This window comes from Diceros bicornis, chromosome 3 (genome assembly GCF_020826845.1).
Source record: "Diceros bicornis minor isolate mBicDic1 chromosome 3, mDicBic1.mat.cur, whole genome shotgun sequence".
Taxonomy (NCBI): domain Eukaryota; kingdom Metazoa; phylum Chordata; class Mammalia; order Perissodactyla; family Rhinocerotidae; genus Diceros; species Diceros bicornis.
The window spans coordinates 80,629,666-80,654,626 of record NC_080742.1 but is presented as its reverse complement, the minus strand read 5'-3'; the positions used below and the strand labels follow the sequence as shown (position 1 = coordinate 80,654,626).

At 49.9% G+C, this 24,961-nt stretch overlaps 1 protein-coding gene across 1 annotated transcript; it reads left to right on the top strand.

Moving 5' to 3' along the window:
• The first annotated feature begins 5,489 nt into the window (after positions 1-5,489).
• LOC131400058 (plexin-A4-like) lies at positions 5,490-24,621 on the top strand. The gene is made up of 3 exons (XM_058534741.1): positions 5,490-6,738; positions 23,712-23,894; positions 24,496-24,621. Exons 1-3 carry the CDS (start codon positions 5,554-5,556, stop codon positions 24,619-24,621), a joined length of 1,494 nt encoding a protein of 497 aa, XP_058390724.1. The 5' UTR covers positions 5,490-5,553.
• The last annotated feature ends 340 nt before the right edge of the window (positions 24,622-24,961 follow it).

The following is a 24,961-nucleotide window of genomic DNA, read 5'->3' as shown; positions in this document are numbered from 1 at the left end:
CATCCAGAATAATGTTTCATCAAATATCTGAGTACTGTGGCCCAACCAAGTTGACACCTAAAATTAACCATCACAATGACCAACCGTAAGAGATACATTTACATCATACTTGTATTTTTGCTGAAATATGAGTGCATACATATTTTTGCTGAAACAGAAGTCTCACTAAACAGTAATTTTCCTTCCTATATGCAACATACTCTTATTTTTCTCTTCTATTTTATTTCACTTAAGAAACCACTTGTAAGCCACTCAATTGGTTTCTGGACTCATGATGGGTTGTAGAGATGGTCTTTTGAAACACTGTCCTAGGATACATTTTTTTAATGTTCTATTATCCCAAAGCAAAGGTGCTGAGAATTCGGACTCTGTCCAGAGGGTAAGAGAAGGTACTGAGTGCAACTGAGGGAGACCAGAGAGCTTTCCAAGTCCCGCCATGATTGTGTATGGCTTTTGCCAGGACCTGCACCTGCCCATGCCTTGGTTTCCCTATCTGTAAAGGGGATACATTCACAAATACCTCTTCTACCTAACCAGATTGTCATGAACAATAACATCAGAACGAGGTAACATATATGAAAACGCTTTGTAAACTCTCAAGTAATTTCACAAGGTAATTGCTACTTTCAACTACTCTATAATAACTTTCTTCTCTACCACTCAGGAATCTGAGAGATGATGCTATTACATGAAAATTAGTTTGAGGTCTTCAACACTTGCCACATAAAACAAAGCCCCAATTTCTTTAATCAAAATGATGATCAGCTTCTAAAAATGAGTCCCATCTCCCCTGAGATCGTTCAGAATTAAAATCTGATTTCAGTCCCATTTGCAACAACATGGATGGGCCTGGAGCGTATTATGTTAAGTGAAATAAGCCAGAAAGAGAAAGACAAACACTGTATGATCTCACTCATATGTGGAATATAAACCAACACGTGGATAGAGAAAACTGGACTGTGGTTACCCGGGAAGTGGGGGTGGGGGGTGGGCACAAGGGGTGAAGGGAGTCATATATGGGGTGATGGACAAACAAAAATGTACAACCCAAAATTTCACAATGTTAGAAACCATTAAAACATCAATAAAAAAAAAAATCTGATTTCAAAGCAGGGAAAACTGCAGTGTGTTTAGGTTTCATACAGAGCCTCTCAGTTCTCCTGCCTTCTCGCCCTGCCCACTGCGCCTGGTTCAGGGAGCCCTTTGGGGTGACTTGGGGTGACATTACTTGCCTTTAAGAATTCAGAGTTGGGCTGAATGCGTCCTCCAATACTTTGTTTTAAAACCAGCTAAATGATGACCTGAGAGAGAAATGGTGGGTAGGACCTGGAATTGGGGTGGAGGTTTCCCAGGTTGGGGTCACCACTTTCGAGTATTGATGTCCTGAAATGGAACCCACTCTGGAAGCCCCAGCTTTGCTGGAATGGAGCAGCCTCAGGCAGTCCTGGGGAAGGGGACTGGTAGTTCTGCCCACCTGTGGTGTCTGGAGCTGCATTGGGTCACCTCTGCGGTGGTGGCTGGTGGGGTCTCTGGTGAGGCAAGCTGGAGCTCATATCCTTGCTTCTTCCCCTTTCTCTTCCATTTCTCTGTTGTTTGTTTTCTAATCAGTCCCCTTCGTGGTGTGTAAAATGAGAGGCTGGTTATTCCTATCACACGTTATTGTTTTCTGTGGGTCCCCCCCCTCCAGGCACAGTAATTTCGCCATCCCCAGATGAGAGTGATAAGTGTTTGAGATGCATAACTGTGTCTCATTTCAGTGCCTAATAGAAGATGGAGAATGAGCCCTGGCACCTTTCTGTTCAGTAAATTCATAATTACAGGCTTCCTCGTCTCGTCTCTCACAAGCTAGAGAACTGTTGATTGGCTTGTGGGTCTGTGAGTGTGTACAGTAAGGCGGGGTGTGGAGGCACGCTTTCCCCGGTGCTTGGCAGGTTCCACTATAGGGACCGCCGAAAGTTCCCTCCAGAGGATTGGGGGCTGAGCACTGACCTGCACCTGCCTGTCTGGAATAAAGATTACCAGCCCTGCTGGAATTTGGTTGTTGGCAGTGATGTTCGGAGAGCTGTGTTAGCCAGCAAAGCGTATGGCCCCCAAAGAGCGGCTCCTCCAGACCAAGGCCAGGGAGCAGATGCTGAGGTGGGTTCAGATAAAGTTGGAAGACAGGCCTCGGGTGGTGGGAAGAGCACTGGACTGGGAGTCCAGAGACCTGAGCTTAATTGCATCCCCGCCTTGAACTCACTTTGTGACCTTGTACAAGTCATTTGACCTCTCTGGATCTCAACTTCCTTGTCCCTGAAATCAGGGATTGGGCGTCATTAAATTGGATCATCTCTTTCAGATCAAAAACTTCTAGATTCTTTTCTGATATTTGGATTTGCACAGGCACTTCAAGATGAACCATCCTGACCTGTCATCGCTCTAACTGAGATGGTACCGTCTCGTTATCATAATCCTAATCTTTTAAATTGTATTTCAATCTTGTCAACAACAGCAACTATCATTTAATAAGCACTTACTGTGTGCCTGGCCGAGGCCCTGTGCTAGGCGCTTTCCGGTGGTTAACACTTTTAGAGGCAAATAGTGTGCCTGCCCCCCAACAGGTGTTCCCTGCCAGGTTATGCCCTGGGGGTCCCAGGAGCTCTGCTTTCCTGCTACAGAGCTGGTGGGAGGTATTACTGGGTGATGCCCTGGGATTTCTGTGTGTGGGGACTTATGTGAATTAAAAGGGGCTTCCGAGTGCTCTACATTCTAGGCTCCGGAATTGTGCATTTCTAGAAAGAGTACGGGTTTTGGGGTGATACAAACCTGGGTTTCATCCCCAACTCTGCCACTTATTAGCCACATGCCCTTTGGAGCTAAAGTTTCCTCCCCTGAAAAAATGAGTGAAACAATCCTGACCCCAGCAAACAGTTGTGGTGATCAGATGATGTCATCCATGTGCACACACTGGCACGGGGCCTGGGCTACGGTGAGTGATCCACAGATACTGATACCCTCCTTGCTTCCATTCCCTCTTCCTGCCAGCCAGGAAACAGTTCTTGAGTCTCCGCCATGTGTGGGTTGTGATTCTGGCACTGTGAACACACTGGAGAGCCAGGCCGGCCGGCCCTGCCCTCACGGAGCCCACAGCCCTCAGCTCCAAACTCAGTTCCCTCCACGGACAGAAACGTGGACGCTCCTCTCTGGGGCCTTTGCTCTTTTCCTTTAAATTTCATTCCTTGATTCCATGCATTTTAGTCTCAACCTCCCAGGGACATCCTGACAAGGCTCGTGGCTTCTCTTTCCGCCCTGTCTTCTACCTGACTCTCATGAGCCATGTTCTCAGATCCCTCCTGGTGCAGGCTTTTGCTATGCTTATGATATGCCCAGGCTTTTGCTATGCTGACCGCTCTCCAAGGAGGCCCTTTCCTCCTACCTCTGCATGTCTTCTCCAAGTTCATGGCTCAGCCCAAATGCTGAACCCTCCCCAAGGCCTCCCACAGCCTTCTCCTTGCCCCCTCACCCCACGTTAGAAGTCAGCTTTCCCCGTGCGAACTTCTGAAGCACTCCGTGTTCATCAAGTGACTTTTCACTGTTTGAGTAGTTTAGGTTCTGGTGGTGTCTGCCCAACCTGTCTCCAAGGTCCTTGAGTGCCCCATCCAGCCTTGGCTGTCCTCGGGTCCCACGGTGTCTGGCACATTTCGTGTGCCCTGAGCAAGCATTTGCCACTTGGGGGAGTGAATGAAGGCCCTCAACTCGCAGGACTGCCATCGGTGGTGGGGTGTACCATCTGCAGAGCCTTCCTCCTCTGATATTTGCTGGGGAAGACCTGTGGCTTTCATTGGGATTTGAGCCGACAGTGTCAAGTGTCTATTTTCTTCTTTCTTCTCTTGGTTTCCATCTAACTTCATGCTCTCTCCCTACTGGGGAGTTTTCTGTTGCTCAGCGATCTGCCTCTCCCCATCACCCTGTTTTTGAGGCGTTTGAGGGTGAACGAGAGATATTCCACAGGGCTGAGATGCCCCCAAATAAGATATTGACCATTCCTGCCCTGATTTCTCCCCAACTGGGAGAAATACGAAGGCGTCCTCTGGAAACACATGTAGAAAGCATCTTGAACAGAAATGAATGGGACTATTAGGACGGAAAGGCTTTTTGTTACACGGGGAGTTATTTATTTATTTACTTGACCACTTCTTAAAGCATTTGTTCTCTCCCTTTAATGAAAACCTCTCAGAGGAGGCCCTGCTGTGGGAGGCAGCCAAGATCTGCCTCGTTAAAATGACATCAGGTCCAGAGCCGGGCAGTGTACCCAGAGGACCAGGTTGCTGCTGCCATGCGAAGGGGTCCAGGATGTGGGTTTTGGTTTGGCCTCATGTGCAGTCTGGCAGTGGAGGTGCAAAGGAGAAGCTTCCCTGGCAGTAGGTGCAGACCCAGAGGGCCGAGCTGTAACAGACAGCCCCTGAGAAGGGGTTGTTTGAACTATTCTGCTGCCTATAAACGGTAACCGGTGTGTGTCCCGCTCTGTTCCTGGCTGGGGTAAACTGAGACGGTTTAGGAGGGGAGAATGAGAACCTGCTACGGACTTGGGCTACTGGGTTTGAATCAGCCTCTACTGCTTTTAGCTGTGCAAGGTACACGACCTCCCTGAGCTGTAATATGGGAATAACAGTACTGCTTCCTTCAGAGGTCTGGGTCCCTGCAGGAAACTGCACATGCAAATTTGGTCATTTGTGTGAAGGTTGATAAAGGGGCTGTTGACAAAGGTGTTGTTCCTTAAGAGGCAGGGCAGTATTTGGGGTAGGAACGGTAAGGCCCTGTTACCTCCTCTAGGATCAAATGGGGGCGGGCAATAGGTGGTCCACAGACCCTGGAGATGGGGAGGCCAAGTGGAGAGGCCTGCCCAGGGCACTGTGACCTTGACAACGGTGGGGGCCAGTGCATGCAGCCCCCCTGCTCCTCCTATCCTCTCCTCTCCTGCCAGCGGCTGTTGATGCTCCCCACTGGCTGCATCTATCCAGGCCTGAGGGCAGGGAGCCCATGGACATGCAATCCATTCAGGTCAGCCTTCTGGGCACAGAGAAGGGTGGGGAGTGGATCTGGAGGGGCAGGTGGAAGATACCCAGTACTGAAGGGGGTGTAGGATGAAATGAGACAGTCTCTGGAAGGTGCTGGATAGTGACTGACACAAAGTCAGGCGCTTGACAGTCAATGGCTGTGTCTCATCATCATCATCATCATCACTATTATCCTTATTATTACTGTCACTATTATTACTGTTATTATGATTGAAGTACCCTCCTGGGGCTGCTGCCACGCGGCTCTGGCTGTCACACCCACAGGGGCTGGGTGCCTTGGCCTGCAGCTTCCCCCAGTGCAGTTCTCTGTTTTCGCATGTGCAGAATGCTTTGAGGGTCCACCCAGACGAGGTATGGGGTGAAACTAAGCCTCCACTGTTGTCTTGCAGCATCACATCTTTCCTTTCCTCCACAGGGAGCCACCACTCCTGAGTCCTGGCGCTCTGAGGAGCCCGCTGTGCTGAGTGCTGCCGTGCCGCGAGGACCAGTCTCTGAAATGAAAGCCATGCCTTGGAAGTGGACTTGCCTGCTCTCCCATCTCCTGATGGTGGGGATGGGCTCCTCCACTCTGCTCCCCCGGCAGCCACCCCCGCTGTCCCAGAAGCGGTCTTTTGTCACATTCCGCGGGGAGCCAGCTGAGGGCTTCAACCACCTGGTGGTGGATGAGAGGACAGGGCACATTTACTTGGGGGCTGTCAACCGGATCTACAAGCTCTCCAGTGACCTGAAGGTCTTGGTGACCCACCAGACAGGGCCAGATGAGGACAACCCCAAGTGTTACCCACCCCGCATCGTCCAGACATGCAACGAGCCCCTGGCCACGACCAACAACGTCAACAAGATGCTCCTGATAGACTACAAGGAGAACAGGCTGATTGCTTGTGGGAGCCTGTATCAAGGCATCTGCAAGCTCCTGAGGCTGGAGGACCTTTTCAAGCTGGGGGAGCCCTTTCACAAGAAGGAACACTACCTGTCGGGAGTCAACGAGAGTGGCTCGGTCTTTGGAGTGATCGTCTCCTACAGCAACCTGGACGACAAGCTCTTCATTGCCACCGCAGTGGATGGGAAGCCAGAGTATTTCCCTACCATCTCCAGCCGGAAGCTGACCAAGAACTCGGAGGCAGATGGCATGTTCGCTTATGTCTTCCATGATGAGTTTGTGGCCTCGATGATTAAGATCCCTTCCGACACCTTCACCGTCATCCCTGACTTTGATATCTACTATGTCTATGGCTTCAGCAGTGGCAACTTTGTCTACTTTTTGACCCTTCAGCCTGAGATGGTGTCTCCCCCAGGCTCCACCACAAAGGAACAGGTTTATACGTCCAAGCTTGTGAGGCTTTGCAAGGAGGACACTGCCTTCAACTCCTATGTGGAGGTGCCCATCGGCTGTGAGCGCGGTGGAGTGGAGTACCGCTTGCTGCAGGCTGCCTACCTGTCCAAAGCCGGGGCCATGCTTGCCCGGACCCTCGGAGTCCATTCAGAGGATGATCTCCTCTTCACTGTCTTCTCCAAGGGCCAGAAGCGGAAAATGAAATCCCTGGATGAGTCGGCCCTGTGCATCTTCATCTTGAAGCAGATCAACGACCGCATTAAGGAGCGGTTGCAGTCCTGCTACCGGGGCGAGGGCACGCTGGACCTGGCCTGGCTCAAGGTGAAGGACATTCCCTGCAGCAGCGCGGTGAGTCAGAGGAGGGGCTGCGGGGCGTGATGGCGTGGTGTGGAGGGAGGGCCTAGCCTGTGGCCTCCGTGGGGTGTTAATCACCTGTCCCGTTTTTCAGATGGGACAAGTATATCCCATCTCTGGGTCTCATCAGACTCTAATCATCACCAGCTCAAATGTGCTGTGACCTTGATTGAGCTTATAAGAGGCAGAGCTGGAGCTAAAACACAGATGTCCTATTACGGTCCTTTCTTCTGTTCCGTATTGGCTCCCTGGTTATAGGATGTAGTGCTAGGAGTAGGCGGGATTGTGTTACGTAGATGTCATATGTACCAGGCGTTGTGGAAGGCTAGGTTACTGTGTGCTGGGGGACAAGATGGGTACCCACCCTTCTCAGCGACCATGCCTGCCAATCACTTTCCTGGGAACTTAGAATAAAACCATTGACGGAGTGAGGAGGGAGCTTAGAATAAAACCATTACTGGGTGTATTCGGCCAGTCATGCCACATTTGGGGTAAATAAAAAACTTCAGGAGAGTTATGTTTTTAGCCCCTTGTGTATCTTTAGGAAATGGCAAAAGGAGAGCAGAAGAAGTAGGTGAGAGGCCAGTGAACTGAGGGGAAAGTAGAGCTTGCTTAGAAAACAGCATTTATTAAGCATCTTCTGTGTGCACAGTTCCGTGGAAGAGACACGTCACTAAGTTAGGAAGCAGCCAAGGAACAGTTCTGGGTGGCAGGAATGCTGACGGAAACAGAGGAAGGGGAGATGAAGGGTTGGTGTAGGAGGCCTTCCCAGGGCCTGTGGGACCTGAGGGACAGGCTGGCACTCAGGCTGCTGCCTTGCTGGGTGATTACGGCCTCCTGCCTCTCCCAGCCTAACTCACTTGAGATCAGACATGAAAAGCAGCTGTCTTTCTGTGGCTTGACGTCTGTTCATCTTTAGAAAGATCTAAATTTTTTCTCAATCATTCTTCAAGTGACTTGGAAGGCTCAGCTGTTGGCATCTTCTATGCCCTATGTCACTCTCCTGTCCTCTTTTCTTTTTTATTGCCCATTTAAAAGATTATGAACCTAGTTTGAGAAAATCTATCCTGTAATCTTAATGTAGAGAGAAAAAAGGAAGATTTACCCATCAGGTAGAAGTACGCATTTGCACAGATGTGATTCTTGACTACTAGTTAAACTTTGGTAGAATTCCATATTAGGAAGATGTATTTTGACTGATTTAAAAAATGTAAGTTTTGAGGTTGGCCTGGTGGTGTAATGGTTAAGTTCACGTGCTCTGCTTCGGTGGCCCAGGGTTTGCGGGTTTGGATCCCGGGCGCAGACCTACACACTGCTCATCAAGCCATGCTGTGGCGGCGTCCCATATAAAGTAGAGGAAGGTGGGCACAGATGTTAGCTCAGGGCCAGTCTTCCTCAAGCAAAAAGAGGAAGATTGGCAACAGATATTAGCTCAGGGACAATCTTCCTCACCAAAAAAAAAAAAAAAAAAAAAAGTGTAAATTTCCCTCCATAAAGTATGGCTACTTGCCAAGCAGGTCTCAGAGGACACTGGCACCCCCCCCACCCCAGCATGCAGTGAGGCCACTTCTCCAGTCATTGGGATTTGGCGTGGGAGTGGGGGAGACCGAGGAGAAAGAAGGAACTCAGCAGAGTTTGCCTTTGATGCCCTAACATTTAGGCTCCGGCTGTTTTCCAGTGGCCTAGGCTGAGTTTTCCAGTTACCTTGGCTGAAACTAAAAGATATCATTTCTTCTTGGATGTTCTGAAAAGCCAAGAGACCCCTAGTGTCACAAAGGAAATGGGAGAGGTGCCGTGGGCCAAAGAAAGCAACAAATTGACAATCACTGCCAGGCCAGGGAATTGAAGGGACTCCACTGTGTCTGCTGAGCCCTAGCAGGTGACATATCTTTTGGGGCCTTTGGTTTGGGACAGTAGCTGATCCAGTCAAGAGAGTTTATGAGGCAGGTTTATGAACTTGGAGCACCAGGAACTGCTCCCAAACGAAAACAATAAATGACAGGCCCACTGCTGTGCTGTGTGTGTGTCCGTTACACACTCAAGTGTAGGTCCCTGGGGAGATGCATTGGAACGTTGGCCTGGAGAAGGCCTTTAGACATCCTCTGCTCTTTACTTTCATTTGGAGACGCAACAAGGGGAATGGATTCCTCAAGCTCACATATCTTGTGAGTGAATGGCAGAGACAGCGCTGAGGAGAATCCCCTTTGCCTCTCATTGCCACACTTGCACACATGCACGCACGCACATACACACCTATATACGCACGTGTGCACATATACAATAAATACCCCCATGAACATGCACATACATCCTGTGTTAGGAAATGGCAAGTTTATGCTGTGTGCTTACTAAATAACAAGTTCTTTTGAGATCAGAGGGATTGGCTATTTTTTCTGTAGACACTTTTCCGTAGAAAACTTGCTCCTATCCTGTCTTTTGGGGCGATGCTTCTGGGAGTAAAATCAGCTTCGGGGATTGGCCTGGCTGCCCGTTGGCAGGTGTTTGTCCCGCCCTTGCTCCCTGCCACAGAACAAAAAGCGAAGTTCGTCATGGACGTCTGCAGAGTTGCAGGTCCCAACACTGCGTGGTGGCCTTGGAGAGAACAGAGGGAAAACAGCTTTGAGAGGCAGGCAAATGCCAGGCCTGGGAGTAATGGAGCCAGATAACAAGCTTTTGATTTTTCTTTTGGCTTTAATTAGCCCTTTCAAGTTAGAGGCAAGTTCAGGCTGAGAGCAGAAAGGACGAGGCCAGAAACTCGGCACAGGGCTGGGGCTGTCTCGCCAGCCGCTCGAAAAGGCCGTGCAGCTTTTAATGCACAGTATCAGTTTCCTTTGATTTGGCGGATACTTGAGTTTCTCTGCTCCGGCGCTCGGCTACACCTCATTGGGCCTCAGCTCAGACCACACAAGTTTCACATGCCATCAGCCAGGCCAGGCTCCTGAGCATCCCTATTGAGGGTCCTTGTGGGCACACCATTTGCAAACCCAGCTTTTCCTCCACCTATTCACACAGCTGTTGGGTTCCTTTTCCTTTTCCCATCCTGCCTTCAGGCAGGGATGGAGGAGATGAACTCTGGAGTTCTTTTTTGCCTCTGAGTCCAAGATTCCCTTGAGGCCTGTGAAGCGGAACCGAATCTCAGATGGCCTCTGTCCTATGGCGTTTCAGCTGTAGGAAAATGGAGGAGGGGAGCGTAAGGCCCAGGAGCTTGACTTTTAGGTCTTGTGTTTGTAGGGTAGTGGTCTCCTGTGCATTTTATCATGGTTACAACTCAAAGAGCTTGAAAAGGGGGTAGGATTAGTGGTTTATTTTTTTAATTGAGATATAATTGACATATAACATTGTGTTAGTTTCAAGTGTACAACATAATGATTCAATATTTGTATATACTGTGAAATGATCACCACGATAAGTCTAGTTAACCACGCATAGTTACAAAATTTTTTTCTTGTGATGAGAACTTTTAAGATCTACCTACTCTCTTAGCAACTTTCAAATATACAATACAGTATTATTAACTATAGTCACCATGCTGTACATTACATCCCCAGGACTTATTTATTTTGTAACTGAAAGTTTGTACATTTTGACCAGTGATTCATTTTTGTTGTGCTCCTGTTGTCCTGATTCCCTAGGCTAGAATGCTTATCCCGTGGGACTCTTCTGGAATTTCTGGCCCCTTCCATTTCCTGGGACCCACATTCCTTCCCCTGAACTCATGCCTCCAGAACTCAGGCAGGGAGCAATATAAGCCCTGGGGCCCCTGACCCCCTCACTAGGCCCCAGCTGCCCCTTTGGCTGTGTTCAGGGAAGAGAACACCTGTGCAACTCGGCCTGCCATGCCATGGGGCATCCGTGGAGCCACGTGGTGGGCTACAGCCTGGTGACCAGGCGGAGGGAGAAGTGTTGGCTTGTGAGGCTGGAGCTCAGTCTGCAGGCCCCTAGAGAGCTCCCTGGTTTTTTTATTTCAGGTGATTCACAAAGGCTTACTGAGCCCACGTCAGAGATAAGGGCTAGCCGGCTAGGAGTGGCCTCCTCAGGAGAATGTGTTGCCGGGAATGTAAACGCTCGTTGCAGATGCAAATCCCTGAGTGGGTGTTGGGTGTAGAGGCTGGGGAAGCAGCCAAGGGGTTTTCTCGTGCTTGTGGAGGATGGTAGCTGCTTCTACCTTTGCCTTCTGGGCCATTCTTTTCCTCTGTCCTGGTTTTTCCCAGCCTGAATGGAAAGAAGTATCCAAGAACAAATGGGCTAGCATCTGAAAATTGCTCTAAGGATCCCAGGAGGGCATGGGCAGAAGAAGGGTCCCAGAGGGATCAGCCAGGGGTTCCAGTTTGTCTCGGGCTTCAGGGGAGTAAAGACCAACTCGAGGCCCTTTGCTGATATGCATCCAGGTGGGTTAATGATAATGACGTAATTTGTCTGTTTCTGTTGCTCAGCACTGGGATGGTCCCTCTGTCTGGTCCTTTTGAAGGCTGCCACCCAGGCTCCTGAAACCCTCTGTTTGCAGAGCACATGACAGTTGGGATGAGGATCCCATAGCCTGTGGCTTCTGTCATGTGCCATGGCCCTGAGTGGGCCAAGGTGACAGCTCCCGGCCCTTTTCTGGGAGCCCTGACGCTCCTGAGCTGGAGTGAGGCAGACGGGCCGGAGAGTGTGCTGTTGTGGGCCAAGGCTCTTGTGTTGTACATGGGCCAAGCGGCCTGCCATCCTGGAGTCCTCCAGGCATGGCTATCTATACCTCCTCAACCTTTCTTCAGCCTTCTGGGATAACCTCACAGAACACTAGCCCTTCTGCCTCCAAATGACTTAATGAATGGATGAAATATTTATTAGGCCCTTGGCAATATTTTCTCTCCCAGTGGATGCCAAGAATCATGAAGTGACATCGGTCTCCAGGAGCCCAAGAGCCCAGGACAGAGATGCACTCAACAGGTCATTTCGGCCTGTGTGAGGGGAACAATGGCTATGGTCATGGGAGTGACAGTCGCTCACTCCATTTAAATCTTCCCTGAGTTTGGAACCAATTGAGAAGTGGACGTAGGAGTCAGGCAGTGTTGGCTTTAGTGCTGATAAGGTTGGATGGGGCAAAAATCAGCTTCTTAATCTTCCCCTCAAGACTTGAACTTAAGAGTGACCTTCCTACAGAAAATGTAGGTCCTTGGGGTAGAAACTATTATCCAGAATCACCGCCTCCCGCCTGTTAAGCCTCAGTAGTGGGAGCAGATTGGTGGCCTCTGAGCTGCCTGACGATGCCACTACAGGAGTTTGTACAGTGCCTGAGAGTTTAGAGAGGGATTCATCTCCTCCTTTTCTTCCCTCAACAGTGCTGTAGGATGATAGAAAAGGCAGACATCCTCTCCAGCTGAGGAAATGGAGGAAGGGGAAAGTCAAGTACTTCACTCAAGGTCATGTAATTCATAGACTGGAACCTACTATGCATCCTAATTCTCAGCTAGTGCTTTTCCCGCTGGTGTTTCTCAGTGGTGTGCTGGTGGTGTCTGGGGTGGGACAGTTCATGGTGCAGGGACTGTCTGGGCATTGCAGGGCATTTACGGTCTGGGGCCCTAGAGCCAATGGGACTCCCCAGTCAGCAAGAACTAGAAAAGCGTCCCGCATTTCCGGAAGCCCCTGGTTGAGAACCGTTGCTAGACCAAGCGCCTATCTAGTGTCCGGTTTACCTACCAGCCCTGCCCAGCCCCACAAGGGTTATAGAGGCACAGGGACTGAGCTTTTGATTTTTAACCCCAAGCTTTGCTTCATGTCCCACAGCGAGGAGTGGTGAAGGGGAACCCCATTCATATGTGCTGTTGCTTTGACTCTTACATCCCAGACAGGGTCACCCCCTGGATGCAGGCTGGCCTCCCATCCCAGCCTGGATGGTCATTGAGGTTCGTCTGGCGCCTGGGATCCTGAAACTCCAGGAGAGTGAGCATCTGGAGGGGCCAGGCAGCCATCCCAGGCTCCGGGTGCTGGTTTCTGCCAGTCTGCTTGGGGTGTTTTCTTTCCCTGTCGGCAGGAAGTGCGGCTCTGACTAGAGGGGATGTATCCTGTTGTTTATGGCACTGGGCAGAGTTTTCTCTTTCTGCTCAGTCACAGTCCTCTCTCAGACCAGGAACTCCTCCTCTTGCTTGCCCAGCCCTGCCTTCTCAACTCCACTACATTTCACACACACACACACGCACACACACACACATACCACACACACACACACTGTGGCCCACTAAACATGCACGCCGTATACCACACTTAAGTCCCGGTGCGAGCACGCATCACAAATCTCCTTTCACATTGGCACAAACACTCACCCCTCACAGCCCATTAACCCCATACTCCAGACTTCTGGTTTAGCATTTGGGGGGCTGCCATATCACAACCCCAGTCTTTATAGAATCAAGTCTTCACTCCTCTCCCCTTTGAGATGGCTTCGGTTCCAGGTATTCAGTTGACATGTCACCCAGCTTTCTCTTTTTGGCCAGTGAGCTTTGCAATGAAAGTTGCCTCCCAGCTAAGTACAAATGCACTTTGGGATACAGGATAGTGGCCAAGCCCTGGGTGGTATGCTGGGCCTGGTGAGAGGAAGGGTCTTGGAGTTGGCCCCCTAGGCTGGGCACATCCTCCCAAGATGCTACCCTAGAGCCCATCAAGTCAGCAAGGAGAGTGATGGGACCCAGGAATCAGATATGCAGAATTTTAACACAGACAGCTGTCAAGAGACCTCAGTACAGGGTTTACCGAGTCAGAGATCAGGATGTGGGGCCATGCAATGCTGCGTCCTATTGCTGAGCCGTCTACTTCATGAACCCCAGCACAGAGGTCTGCACACCTATGAAAATACCCACGTGTGCACACGCGTTCTCCGTGTTCTGGATGTCGGACTCATTTTCTCGTGGAGTCCTTTGCCCCTCATTCCTGCCTGTTGTTCTCTCTGCTGTGTCCCACTACCTCACTTACACTCACTCTCTGCACGGTCATCTCGGAGACTCCTTCTGCCTCCCTCTTTCTGTGACTTAATCTCCCTCACCCACACACGACACGAAGCAGCTAATACAGCGAGATTTCTCTCTCACGTGCACACACGCACCCCATAGGGTGTGCGATAGCCCAGCCAAAATTGGCAGCCGAACCTCTCCTTCAATCAGCACACAGACCAGCCTGATTTAACAATCCTGATCTGCATTTCTAGGCCTTTCCTTCAATTCCTGTCATCCTCACAGGGTGGCGTCTTGGCCAGGATACTGGCCTGAGAATTTGGATCTTTGGGTCTCAGCCAGTCCCAGCTCATGAGATGTCACTGGGCTGGTGAGCAGTTTCCTTTTGCTTTGAATTATACCTTTCATCTTCAAGAAGGAAGTGGTAAAATAATATCCCTTTAATAAAGTGTGCTGAGACTCCTAAGGAAAGAGAAATACACAGATATTAACAAATAATGACAGACACAGAGCCCCTTATATTTGTAGGACACTTAAACATCTTCAGAGCACCATCTGTATATGTTCCTCTGGTTATAATAACCACCCGATGGGACAAAAAGGGACTTAATAATATTGCTGTGATTTCATACTTGTCTTTTTTCTCTGCAATATCGGCGTTTGAGAGATTTGGGCTGCCCCTAACCCAGATGTCACATTCAGTATCCCAGGCCTGGAATAGGCTCCACTCACCTTCCTTTCCCTCCGGCGCACGTTGTGAATGCTAAGTCAAGGCATTGGAAGGAGGGGATCCACTTCGGGCCAGACCTCCCTGCTGTTACCTTCAGGTGTCCCTTAGTTTTTGCAAGGCAGAGGGAATGATTACGAGTCGGCACGCGGCGCTTGCTTCCTTTCATTAGCAAAGTTGGTGGAGAGAAGAAAAAAGACAACTAAAGGAATTCTCCATTTGGCCTGTCGATTTGCATGGTTTTCCTAGTGGACTGGGCCCCGCATGCCATCCACGTTCATGAAACGGGATCAGCGGGAGAGAAGAAAGCCCGCATCTTTCCCCGGTCTTGGTGTCATTACTGTGTCTCTGTCAGTGTTCCAAAATATAATGGGATTTGTTTGGCTGATTTATCCCGCATGCAGGCAACATTATCCAGACTCACACATGGGCCTGAAGAGCAAGAGGGGAAGCTACACGGCAACAAGAGTGGGGCTAATAAAATTTACTCCCTCTAACAAGGGAATGACCTACCCCATAATTCAGCCTGGCGAGCAGGGCCACTGCTTCCTAGCGCCCGCCAGAAAACACACAAACTTAATCATTGTGGCGTGCCCCACTCCAATTACAGTTCTAGTGGCGGCTGAGGTTGTCTACAGTAGACTGGGCAGGGAGTGGGAACCTGGGATTGATGGACTGCATGGGGTTTCTTTGCCCTTGACATGTAGGCACTGAGGACCTCTGCAGCTAAGGTACAAAAGGAGAGGGGCAGCACCCAGATGGGTTTTGCTTGGTTCCGTTCGCAATACTGAGATGTCTTCCCTGGTGTGTCCCATGGGTCCGGTGTTGACTGCTGGACTAGCCCAGTGTGGTGGCCGTCTGCAGAACTGGCCCAGTGGAGTCTGGATCTTGATTCTCTTGCTTGGCTGGCCCATAGCTTGGGTCATGGTGTCATGGCCCTGTCTGCTTGTCAGAGGGAGGAACCCGGGCTTTCAATGGCTGAGCTAATGAGGAAAAGGTCATAGGTTTAACCCCCCAGATCCTAGTTGGAGCTGCTTTCTGCCCGCTATACTCAGCAACTCCTAGGAGGGGTGCATTGCTACAGCTCACGTTGGTTACAGCCAGGCCTGCAGAGAATGTGCATGGCTTAACGCCCCTCTCCTGGGAAAGCAGCTCAAATTAGTGGCATTAGTTTCATGTTAGAAGGATAGCTTGTTATCATGGTGGGTGAAAGACCACTTAGATATATGGTGGGATTGGGCCACAGACAGTCTCAAAACACATAGAAATATCCAAATGATTACAAAAATAAGTGTTGCTTTTAGCAAATCACTTTCATTGTTCCATAGGTAGTTAAGTGCACTAATTCAATGGATGTTTGCATCAGAAGCCCCCCCCTCGCCCCCCCCCCCCCCAGACACACACGCGGAGCTCCTAAAACACCATGGCCTTCCATCCTATATTTCAGCACCGTTCCTTTCTGAGATGCTTAGAGACAGGACGCTTGGCTCTTGGGAACCTTGGTGTAATTTGTTGGGTTGTTTTTCCAACCCTGAGCCAATTTTCATGAATTCCCTCCAATAACGTGTTTGTCTAACTAGGTTATTGTGGCTGTGGTTTGCTGGCTTCCCCTCTGTTTCTCTGTACACATTCATTTTCCTACAATCTCATTGAAAAAGACATAATAAAGAATCATTCTGAGATAATGCATTAGTAACGAAGTGGCTGAGGCCTCCTTCTTGCGTTCCATTTCTGATGTCTGTGCTCACGGCCGAGGTGTGGGGCCAGCCTTTGCCTGTTGCAGGACTTCTGTGGCTTTGGAAATTCAACCGCATAGAGTCAGAACGGGCCATTGGCCAGACCTTCAGGGAAGAGTTAGAAGTCACAAAAGAGAATGGAAAGTTTATGCAGAACAGTAAAGCAATCAGAGGGTTGTATAGTCCAATTTTTAAATGTCTGTCTTTGTTGCAAAGATGAGCACTCAAACACATGGGAATGTTTATGGAGTAAGAGGCTTTCTGATGAGAGTAAACCTAAGCCTACTAGAGCCTCCCCGAGAAGTTTCTGCCTCCCTGAGGACTCTGCTTACCTCTCCTCCTGCTGTTGGAGGGTGCCCAGTGATCTCAAGGGGCAGATACATCAGAACCTGGTGCATATATGGGCACCATATGGGTCAGCGGTCATATCTGAGCTATGGCCCCCAATAAGTGGGTGATCATTATCTTCCGGGACTGGAGAGCTGTATGACTGGAGTCTATATTTAGACATGAGCTACTATAGCTTATCTGATCAATATCTCCCTTTAAGAAGAAATCCCACTGATTCCCCATGTCCAGCAGAGATCTGCAATGGTCAGCTCCCAGCGTGTGTGTGAATGTGTGAGTGTAATTAATTAATGGAAAGAAATTTAGGGGTGCTGAGCATGAAGAATCTAAAGACCTTTTCTTTCCATATCAGCAGGCACCTCATGGGCTTCCCTCCTCTTTTTCTCCTAACTTGTATTTCTTTTTGAAACTTCAGCTATCTCTTTCCTTTGGGACAAACAGGCCCAGGAAAGGAGGAATCCCGGCTCTGATGATTGGCTAAGGGCCTCCTCTGGAGGGGAGAGCTAGCTCCTTCCAGAGATCATGGAGGGCAGAGCACTATCCTGGACAGCAGGAAAAAAGTAGAGGCCCGGCTCTTCCCCCAGCAGTCTCTGATCCTGAGAGTAGGTCCTCTGATGCTGGAACAGGATTTTTTGGAGCCACTCTCTAGCAACCCCAGAGGAAGCCCGTATGTAAGATCAGTTTCTTCCCTCTGGACAGGGAATTTGGAGTGCTGGTACCTATTTTCTCATAACTTGATAGGTCACGGAGGGGAGGGTCATTTCACTCTCTAGGCCTCAATTTCCTCTTCTGTAAAATGGGGCTGTTGGATTCTAAGTTCTTGAGTTATTTTCCTTCTCTGGAATAGCACGATGTGTGAAAGAGTGGCCATACATTGTACTGCACAGAGAACTCAGAACTGGGCCCCACCACATCCTTCCGCAAAGCCCTGCTATTTCCCCAGGCAGCTGGTGGCCGTGCCATCTGTATCCCCAGTGCGGGGTATGTAACTGAAGCAGAGCACATATGGCTTTGTCTAACCATGGCTTGTGTCTGTCTTCTCAACCAGGAAAGGGGCAGAAACTGAGACGTTTTCATCTTCATATTGGGTCCTCACCTGGTGCTTGGTGCTTAGTGGGTCCTTCCTAAGTGTTCTTAGGCAAATTAATAAGTGAGGAACAGCAAATAGTGTGGTTTTCATTTAGTGCCTCAGTTTCCCCTAAGGGAAACAGGGATTCCAATAGCCTAACAGACCAAAAGTTTGATGGAAAAAGGCCCAACTAAAGGCTCCACAGTGGGTGAGCTTGGGTAAATCTCTGATGCCTTCTTCCTCTGGATAATGGTCTGGCCTCCCAGCTTTGGGGGTCAGTGTGGTGGAGCTCAGGAAGGGAAATAGAGCTGGTTTGCTCCCAGATGGAAGGACTTCTCTCTCTGCTAGACCAGGAACTGCCAATGAGCAATGGGAGGACAAGGTCTGACTTTGTATTTTCTGACCTGGGCTCAGAGACTGCTGCAACTGGTGCAGAGCAGTTGGCAGAAGCATCCGTGATTGGAGGAGTCGGCTGCATCCGTCCATCCCCACTGGCTCCCTGGTTGGCCTCTTTTGGATCAGTTCAGGATATTTGTAAACAGTGGATGCCTGGGGCAAGAGGGGCAGCCTATGGCTATGGAAGAGACTGTGTCCCAGAGCTGAGCTAATTGGCCCACAGGGGGATGAACTTGGTGAGCTTTACCTCATTAGCACTGCATTTGGACGGTTGAGCTCTGGCCTACTTCTGACCTTTCCATAGTAAAGACTCAATGTGGGGTTTCTGCAAAGGTGTGGCAACCAAGGGTGGGACTAAAACAGCTCCACTTGGCAGGGGAGGTGCCATGAGGGACCAGCTCAGGGGCCAGGCCAGCCAGGGGAGGAGTGATTTCAAGATCAGGTGACCACCCCACCTCATCATGCTTGGTCTTCAAGATGAATTAACACAGGTGTCAGGGTGATAGTGGTTCCTTATATGAGTGTGTCATGAGGGCAGGGGGTTGGGGGCTGTTCCAAGGGGCTCCAGAGAACATGTGCCCACTGTCTCCCGGATCTGCCACCTTCTTCAGCTCTTCTCAGCGAGTGTCCACGGAGACCACCAGACACTTCTGGGGTCCTCGGGTGGCTGCTTTGCAGCACCACCCCAGAGCCTGGAGAGACTATGAGAGGAAGGATGCTGGCAGCATTTAAAATCCCCTTTCCATGGAGATGATAGAGCTTTTCAGAGTGCCAGTCTCTCTGCAGAGTGGGAGCAATTTCCCTGTAATTGGTAAAGTAACCGTAACTGCTCTGTCATTTGTATGTAGCGGCACCTAATTGCACGGTAACCTTTGCTGCTGTGTGCGAGGGAAGCGTGGTAAGCCATTAGATTGTAATTCAGAGTGTCAGCTCTGGCTCCCCACGCCACCTCCACCACGGCCACTTGCAGGTCCTGGGGAGGCTGCCATGGGGGCTCTCTGCATCCGGGTCCAGCAGCTCGTGCTGCAGAGTGGTTATGCTTGTCACATGCCGTTCTCTCCTTGGCACGGTCTATGGCACCCTCAGCAAGGAAGGAACCTCCAAGGTGATCTAGGCCACTGCTTCTCAAACCTCAGTGTGCAGCAGAACCACCTGGAAGGGTGCTAAGATGCAGATCCCTGAGCTCCACCCCCAGAGTTTCTGATTCAGTAGGTAGGGAGGGGAGCCCAAGAATTTGCATTTCTAATGAATAGGGCTAAATCCATTCCTCTGCTCCTTCCTTCAGCCTCATTGGCCTGATAGATCTTTAGGAAGTTCCACTTTTGTGATTTCATCTTAATAACTTTAGGCCCTTTAATCTTGATAACACCTCTCTGAGGCAGGTACCGTGAATTTCCCCAAAGACACTGAGACTCACAAAGATTGTCTGAATTGTCTAACGATGACAAATAATAATAGAGTTAGCACTCCCATAGCACTTAAGTGCCAGATAGTGTTCTACATGTATTAAATCATTTAATCTTCACCACAGCACTATGAAGTATATAGCGTTCTTATTATCCCCATTCTGCTGATGATAAACTGAGGCACAGAGAGGTTAAATAACTTGTGTAAGTTCACACAGCATTAAGTGGCAGGACTGGGATTCAAACCCAGGCCTTTTGGCTCTAGTTCCACAGTGTTAGCCACTGTAAAACTCAGGCTTTTGTTTAGTTGTCCATCCATCCGTCCATGCATCCATCCATCCATCATCCATCCATCCATCCATCTATCCATCCATCCATCCATCCATCCAACACATATGTCTTAACCTACTATGAACCAGGAACTAAGCTAAGGGTACAAAGATGCATAAAACACGGTCCCGTCCTTGAGCTCCTGGTCAAGACTGAAATCCAGTGGATCACCAGTCTTAATTTATAAGACATGCCTCCCATGAGGACATTTGTGGAAAGCAGATTTGCTATCTTCCTGATTGGGGCAGAAGGGACCCCAGAGGGTGTGGCCTCATCTGAGGCTTCAAGGTCTTTTCCTAGGGTGGCCCAAGCAGGCACCACATATATTCCCATGCAACAGACTCTTATATCTTTCCTTTATAAGAATGAAGTTGCTGTCTAATAAATAAGTGTGATGACGGTGGCCATAGCTCATTCGTGGGTATTTGTGGAGGAAGAGCATGACCTGGGCCAGCAGGTGTGCCTGGGCTCCTGATTACGGTGGAGTCCAGTCCCTTCCTGGTTCCTCAGGCTGCCGCTCTAATCTTACTGTTAGTGGGGCCCAGGGGAGGGCTCGGCTGGGACTAGAGCAGACACTCTCCTCCTTGCTCAGGGTGCTCAGGAATCTGGGCCAACCCTCACCTGTCGAAGGCTTTCACCAATTAGCCTTCCCCTCCAAGGCCCTTATGGCCCTGGTATCTGCTCCCTATACCTTGGTGTCCCAGGGTCTGCGGGCCCTGTGGGACCCTCTCCCTCCTCCTTCTCCCATGCGGTAATTACCCTGTGGCTGCAGCTCAGACCCAGTGGAGTGGTGTTCTCAGAGAGCCATGTTCTGGTCAGGAGGCATGCTAGGGCTGCTCTCTGCAGCCATCTTACCCTGTTCTGGGCAGAATTTCCATCAAAAACATCACCATGAACTATCCCCTTACAATGATGAAGTGCTTTCCAGTTTACCCAGTGCCTTCACGCCTGTTATCGCACCTAGCTCTCGTGACGCTCCTGTCTTGCTATTTTACAGTCAAGGAAATGGAGGCTCAGAGAACAGGAGGAGCTTGGGCCACGTTGTGTAGTTGGAAGCAGCTGAGCTGCCATGTGAACCCAGGTCCTGTGTTTCTTCCACAACTTCAGTGTTAACAATCCCTCCCCATTGCCCCAGCTTTCAGGAAACAGAGTAAGGCCACCTCATGCCACAGCTGGGGGTCTCAGCATCCTTGCAGACTTGGGCTGCACCTGTCAGAGGCCTCAATCCCACCTTCATCACCTGGCGCTCCATTCAGAGGGAGAAACTGAGGCGTGGGAGAGCCTAGGGAGAAAGCCATCATTGTCCCTGGAATCCCAACACTTCTTAGGAGCCCCAGCTGCAGCCCTTGCCTTGTTTGAGCCTGATGACATCACGAGGGAGGCAATGTGGGAGATGACGGGCAGGTACAGGTGAGGAGCCCGAGACCCGCCTCCTGATGGGGACTTGAGGGAGATGTCGAGCTGCAGACCTGCAGGGCCCTGGCCGCCAGGCTGAGCTGTCCTTGCTTCCTTCCATGAAAACGTTCCTCACCCAGCCCCTTGCTGCTCAAGGTGCCACGGTGCAGGGACCCACAGGTCCCTGACTTTCTGCTCTGAGCAAGCAGTGATGTAGTGCTGCAACCGGCCAAATGCATCCTCTCTTCTTGTAGGTGGTGGTTTCCTTATTTGTGTGGGTTCTGCCCAGCCAAGGGGAAGGATGGTGTTCAGTAACCGACCACTCAGAAATGCAATTCTTAGGCTGAGTGGCCTAAGCCTCCTCGGGTCAGTGAGGCGTGAGTTTGTGCCGGGAGTGGTGGGAGACTGTGAAACGTGGACTGCCTTTCTCTCCGCCTCAGTTTCCCCTTGTGCAGAGCGGACAATCATTCAGCCTCATCTACTTGGAAAATGGGTCATAATGGGCAAGGTCCATTTGCTAATGGCAGAGGTCCCTGCAGCACAGTTTAGGGCTGAGAAAGTCAGGGACGAGGACTCCTTATGAACCGGAGGCAGGAAGAGGCAAGGCCATGAGGATCCGCAGCCTGCCTGAGGCCACCCTCAGAATGCCCAGCAGGGAGAAGGCATCGTCTTCCCTCTATCTGGATTTTTCTTCCTCTTTCTGTCCATCTCTTTCATCCTCCACTACCTGTGTCCTCCTCCATTTCCTCATTTTAGGAAAAAATCATAAAGATCAAACTAGACCTTGAAAGCTCTCTCCTAACTTTGACTCTTATAGTTGTCTTGTTTTGGAGAAAGAAGGAGTTGTGTTTGGTCTGGGCTGTTGGACCAGACCCTGAAAGAGAGGCGGGAGGAGATCAAAGGCATGGAGCAGACATCTGCTCTGCACATGGCCTGCCCGGGCCTGCCCATGCTCTCCCCTCCCTGTCCTGACTGCTGCCTCCACCATGATAGGAGGGAGGGCAGAGGTCAGAGAGAGGTTTTAGATGCTCACCACGTTGCCTTCCCTGAGATGGACAAGGCGCGTTCCAACCCCCCTTTCTGGGAGGGAGCCGAGGGGCCTCCGAGGCCCTGGAAAGCTCAGCACTGGCCGCTTCCATGCAGCTCAGCTGGCAGGAGCCTGCCTGCTGGTTCTCCAGATGCCTTTTTCTTTGGCTGGATTGAAGCCTTTAAAAAAGTGACACCTTGTATTTTATTTCACTCCTTTCTCTGAAAAGTCCAAAGACACTTACAGGCATGAGCTCTACAGGTTTTATGGAAGCCCATCAAAAAGCAGGAGCTGTTGCCTTCATCTTTATGGAGTGGAAAATAAAAGCATGAGAAGATGGAATAACTCTTCTAAGGCTACACAGTTCTTCTGAGAAAGATGGGAAAATCCAGTGTAGGTTCCTAGAGCCCCGGAGAGGTCTGTGCCAAACCAAAGCTGCAAGGTGGTGGCAAGCACTGGGGGCTCCTCAGCAGACATTGTCAAGGTCTTTGACGCTCCCCAGTAGGACAGAACCCAACTGTGACCCTCTGCTTACTTGGGGATCTGGGGGCCTGGAGTAAAACCGGGAGAGATTCGGCCGAAACACTGGGGAAAATGGGCTGAAGACTTTTCCTATTTGTTCCTGGACTCCTGAAATTGTCTCAGAGTCAGGAGCAAGAGCTGGGTCAGTGTGTCTCACAGAGTATCCAGGGAATATTCTGTTTAAGGAATGCTAATAGGTGCCCGATCAAAATAGTTTAGGGAATAAAATGTTTGGGAAAGGCTGAGAGAATGTTAAACATATTTCTTCTTAAAAAGACTTTTCAGACCTTTCCTGTTACTAATCATTATGAATCTCTTGCATGGTGTTAGAATGTACTATATTTCCCAAAATTATTTGCCTGAGGAATGCTTTTATGGTAGAGCATCTTAGGGGGCTTGGGTTCCATGGAAGACACTTTGGGAAATGCTGGTGCAGGTATGATAAGGCTAGGGCTGTCCCTTTTTACCATGCTCTACAAGAAACAGGAAGCCTGATATGGGGCATAGTGAGGCACCACTGTGTCCTGTTGAGTTCATTCATGAAGTTTCCACTTCTCCCACTCCTCCTTTCCCCAACCTATTGTCTGTACATTCCTCTGTCATGGTATTGTCATTCATGTACTAATGTTTCTAGGTCTCTACTCTACGTTCTTAAGTCTTCGTCTGTGTGTCTGGTTAACAGTAAGTGTAGATGTGGAGACCACATCCTTAGGCCCAAGCAGAGCCATTTGGAGCCCATACTCATGGGTCCTAGCCCAGTGCTTTCCAATGTGATGGTGATGATAGTCAATCTAAGCTACCAAGTTGGCACCTGGAGTGGTTGGTGAGGGGCAGAGAGACTCCGGAGTACGGTGAAAAGAGACTCTAGGGTCTGTGATTTTTTGTCATGGTCCTACAATCTTCTTAGATTGACTGTTGACAGGTCACCTAGTTTCTCTGGAGCTGACTTTTTCATGTAAAAAAGGAGGGATTTATACCAGATGACCCATCTCTAAGGATTCTTCTAGCTCTATATATCCCTAACTCAATGCCTCTGCCAATTGCCCTGATGCTCCCCCCTAATTTTTCTGCTTTTTTATTTTCAGCTCTTAACCATTGATGATAACTTCTGTGGCCTGGATATGAATGCCCCCCTGGGCGTGTCTGAGATGGTGCGTGGCATTCCTGTCTTCACGGAGGACAGGGACCGCATGACTTCTGTCATTGCATACGTCTACAAGAATCACTCTCTGGCTTTCGTGGGCACCAAAAGTGGCAAGCTGAAGAAGGTAGGAATGAGGTGCAGTCATTTTGTTTATTGTGAAGGCAGTCTGTCCCCACTGGGATGGATATTTTCTCCCGCTTTTTTACTACCTTGGGCCTGGTGGACGAGTGACAGAGGTTTGAGCTAAGGAGATATGATGCTGTTGAGGTCATGAATGCTAACCTTGCCCCTCCTCTGCTTTTGTACGGAGGGTTGTTGTGGAATCACACTGGGTGAGTGTGCAGATTCACCTCTTCCTTAGGGCTGGTGTACACATAGAGTGTTACCCCAGCCTCGCTAGGCCATCCTAAATGGTATGCTTTCTCTACCTTGGGCTTGTGGCCTAAGGCAAGAGCTTTATTAGGCCTGGGTGGTTGGGAAAGTTGGGCAGGGGCAAGGGATGTGCCCGGTCTTCTTGTTTCAGCCATTCTTGCTGGTGCATCCATCTGGAATCCACTCAGGGAAACAGATGGAGGAAAGTGTAGAACCTTCTAGAGTTGCTAATGGGGCTAAGAGCCAAATCACAGGAACGAGGAAACCACGGATATTGTGGGAGCACAGAAAATGCTTAAGGTGGAGTGGAATGGTGTGATCTGGGGACATGAGCTTTCCTCCTTGTTCTCCAGAAGCTTGGTGGCTTCAGGGGCCCTTGGCCCTTCAGCAGTGCTGGGGGCTCCTATCCATGCAGGACTATTCTCTTGCCCACCTCTGCTCAGGCTTCTCATTTCAGTGAGTTGGAGCTGGCCCCATAGGGTACCCTCCTTGCTTGGATTAAAAGCCTTTTGAAGACTGTAGGCGGTAGGTCCTGTTTTTGGTTGGCTGATAATCGCACTTCACACTTTTCCCTGGGAAATATTGGTGACTCCATGTGGAGTCTGCTTGTTTTATTTAGGCTTTCCTTGGAATTCTCTGGACATCCTGTAATTCAGATTGATAAAGAGGCTCTGCCTGATCTCAGACTGAGCTTTGATCCCTGCTGTTCTCTTTGCTGTGTTTCTGGGCAGCAGCTCGAGATGGTCAAGGAGAAATGTTCTCTGCAAATCTAGAGGACTGTGCCTATTCTCCCATCCAGTATGTCACAGCCCGCTGCAG

Excerpts from the sequence above, each read along its gene's own strand:
- LOC131400058 (XM_058534741.1), top strand. The coding sequence starts at position 5,554 with ATGAAAGCCATGCCTTGGAAGTGGACTTGCCTGCTCTCCCATCTCCTG. Across the intron at positions 6,739-23,711 it reads ACATTCCCTGCAGCAGCGCG|CTCTTAACCATTGATGATAA; the intron begins GTGAGTCAGAGG and ends TTTTATTTTCAG. Across the intron at positions 23,895-24,495 it reads AAAGTGGCAAGCTGAAGAAG|AAGCTTGGTGGCTTCAGGGG; the intron begins GTAGGAATGAGG and ends CTTGTTCTCCAG.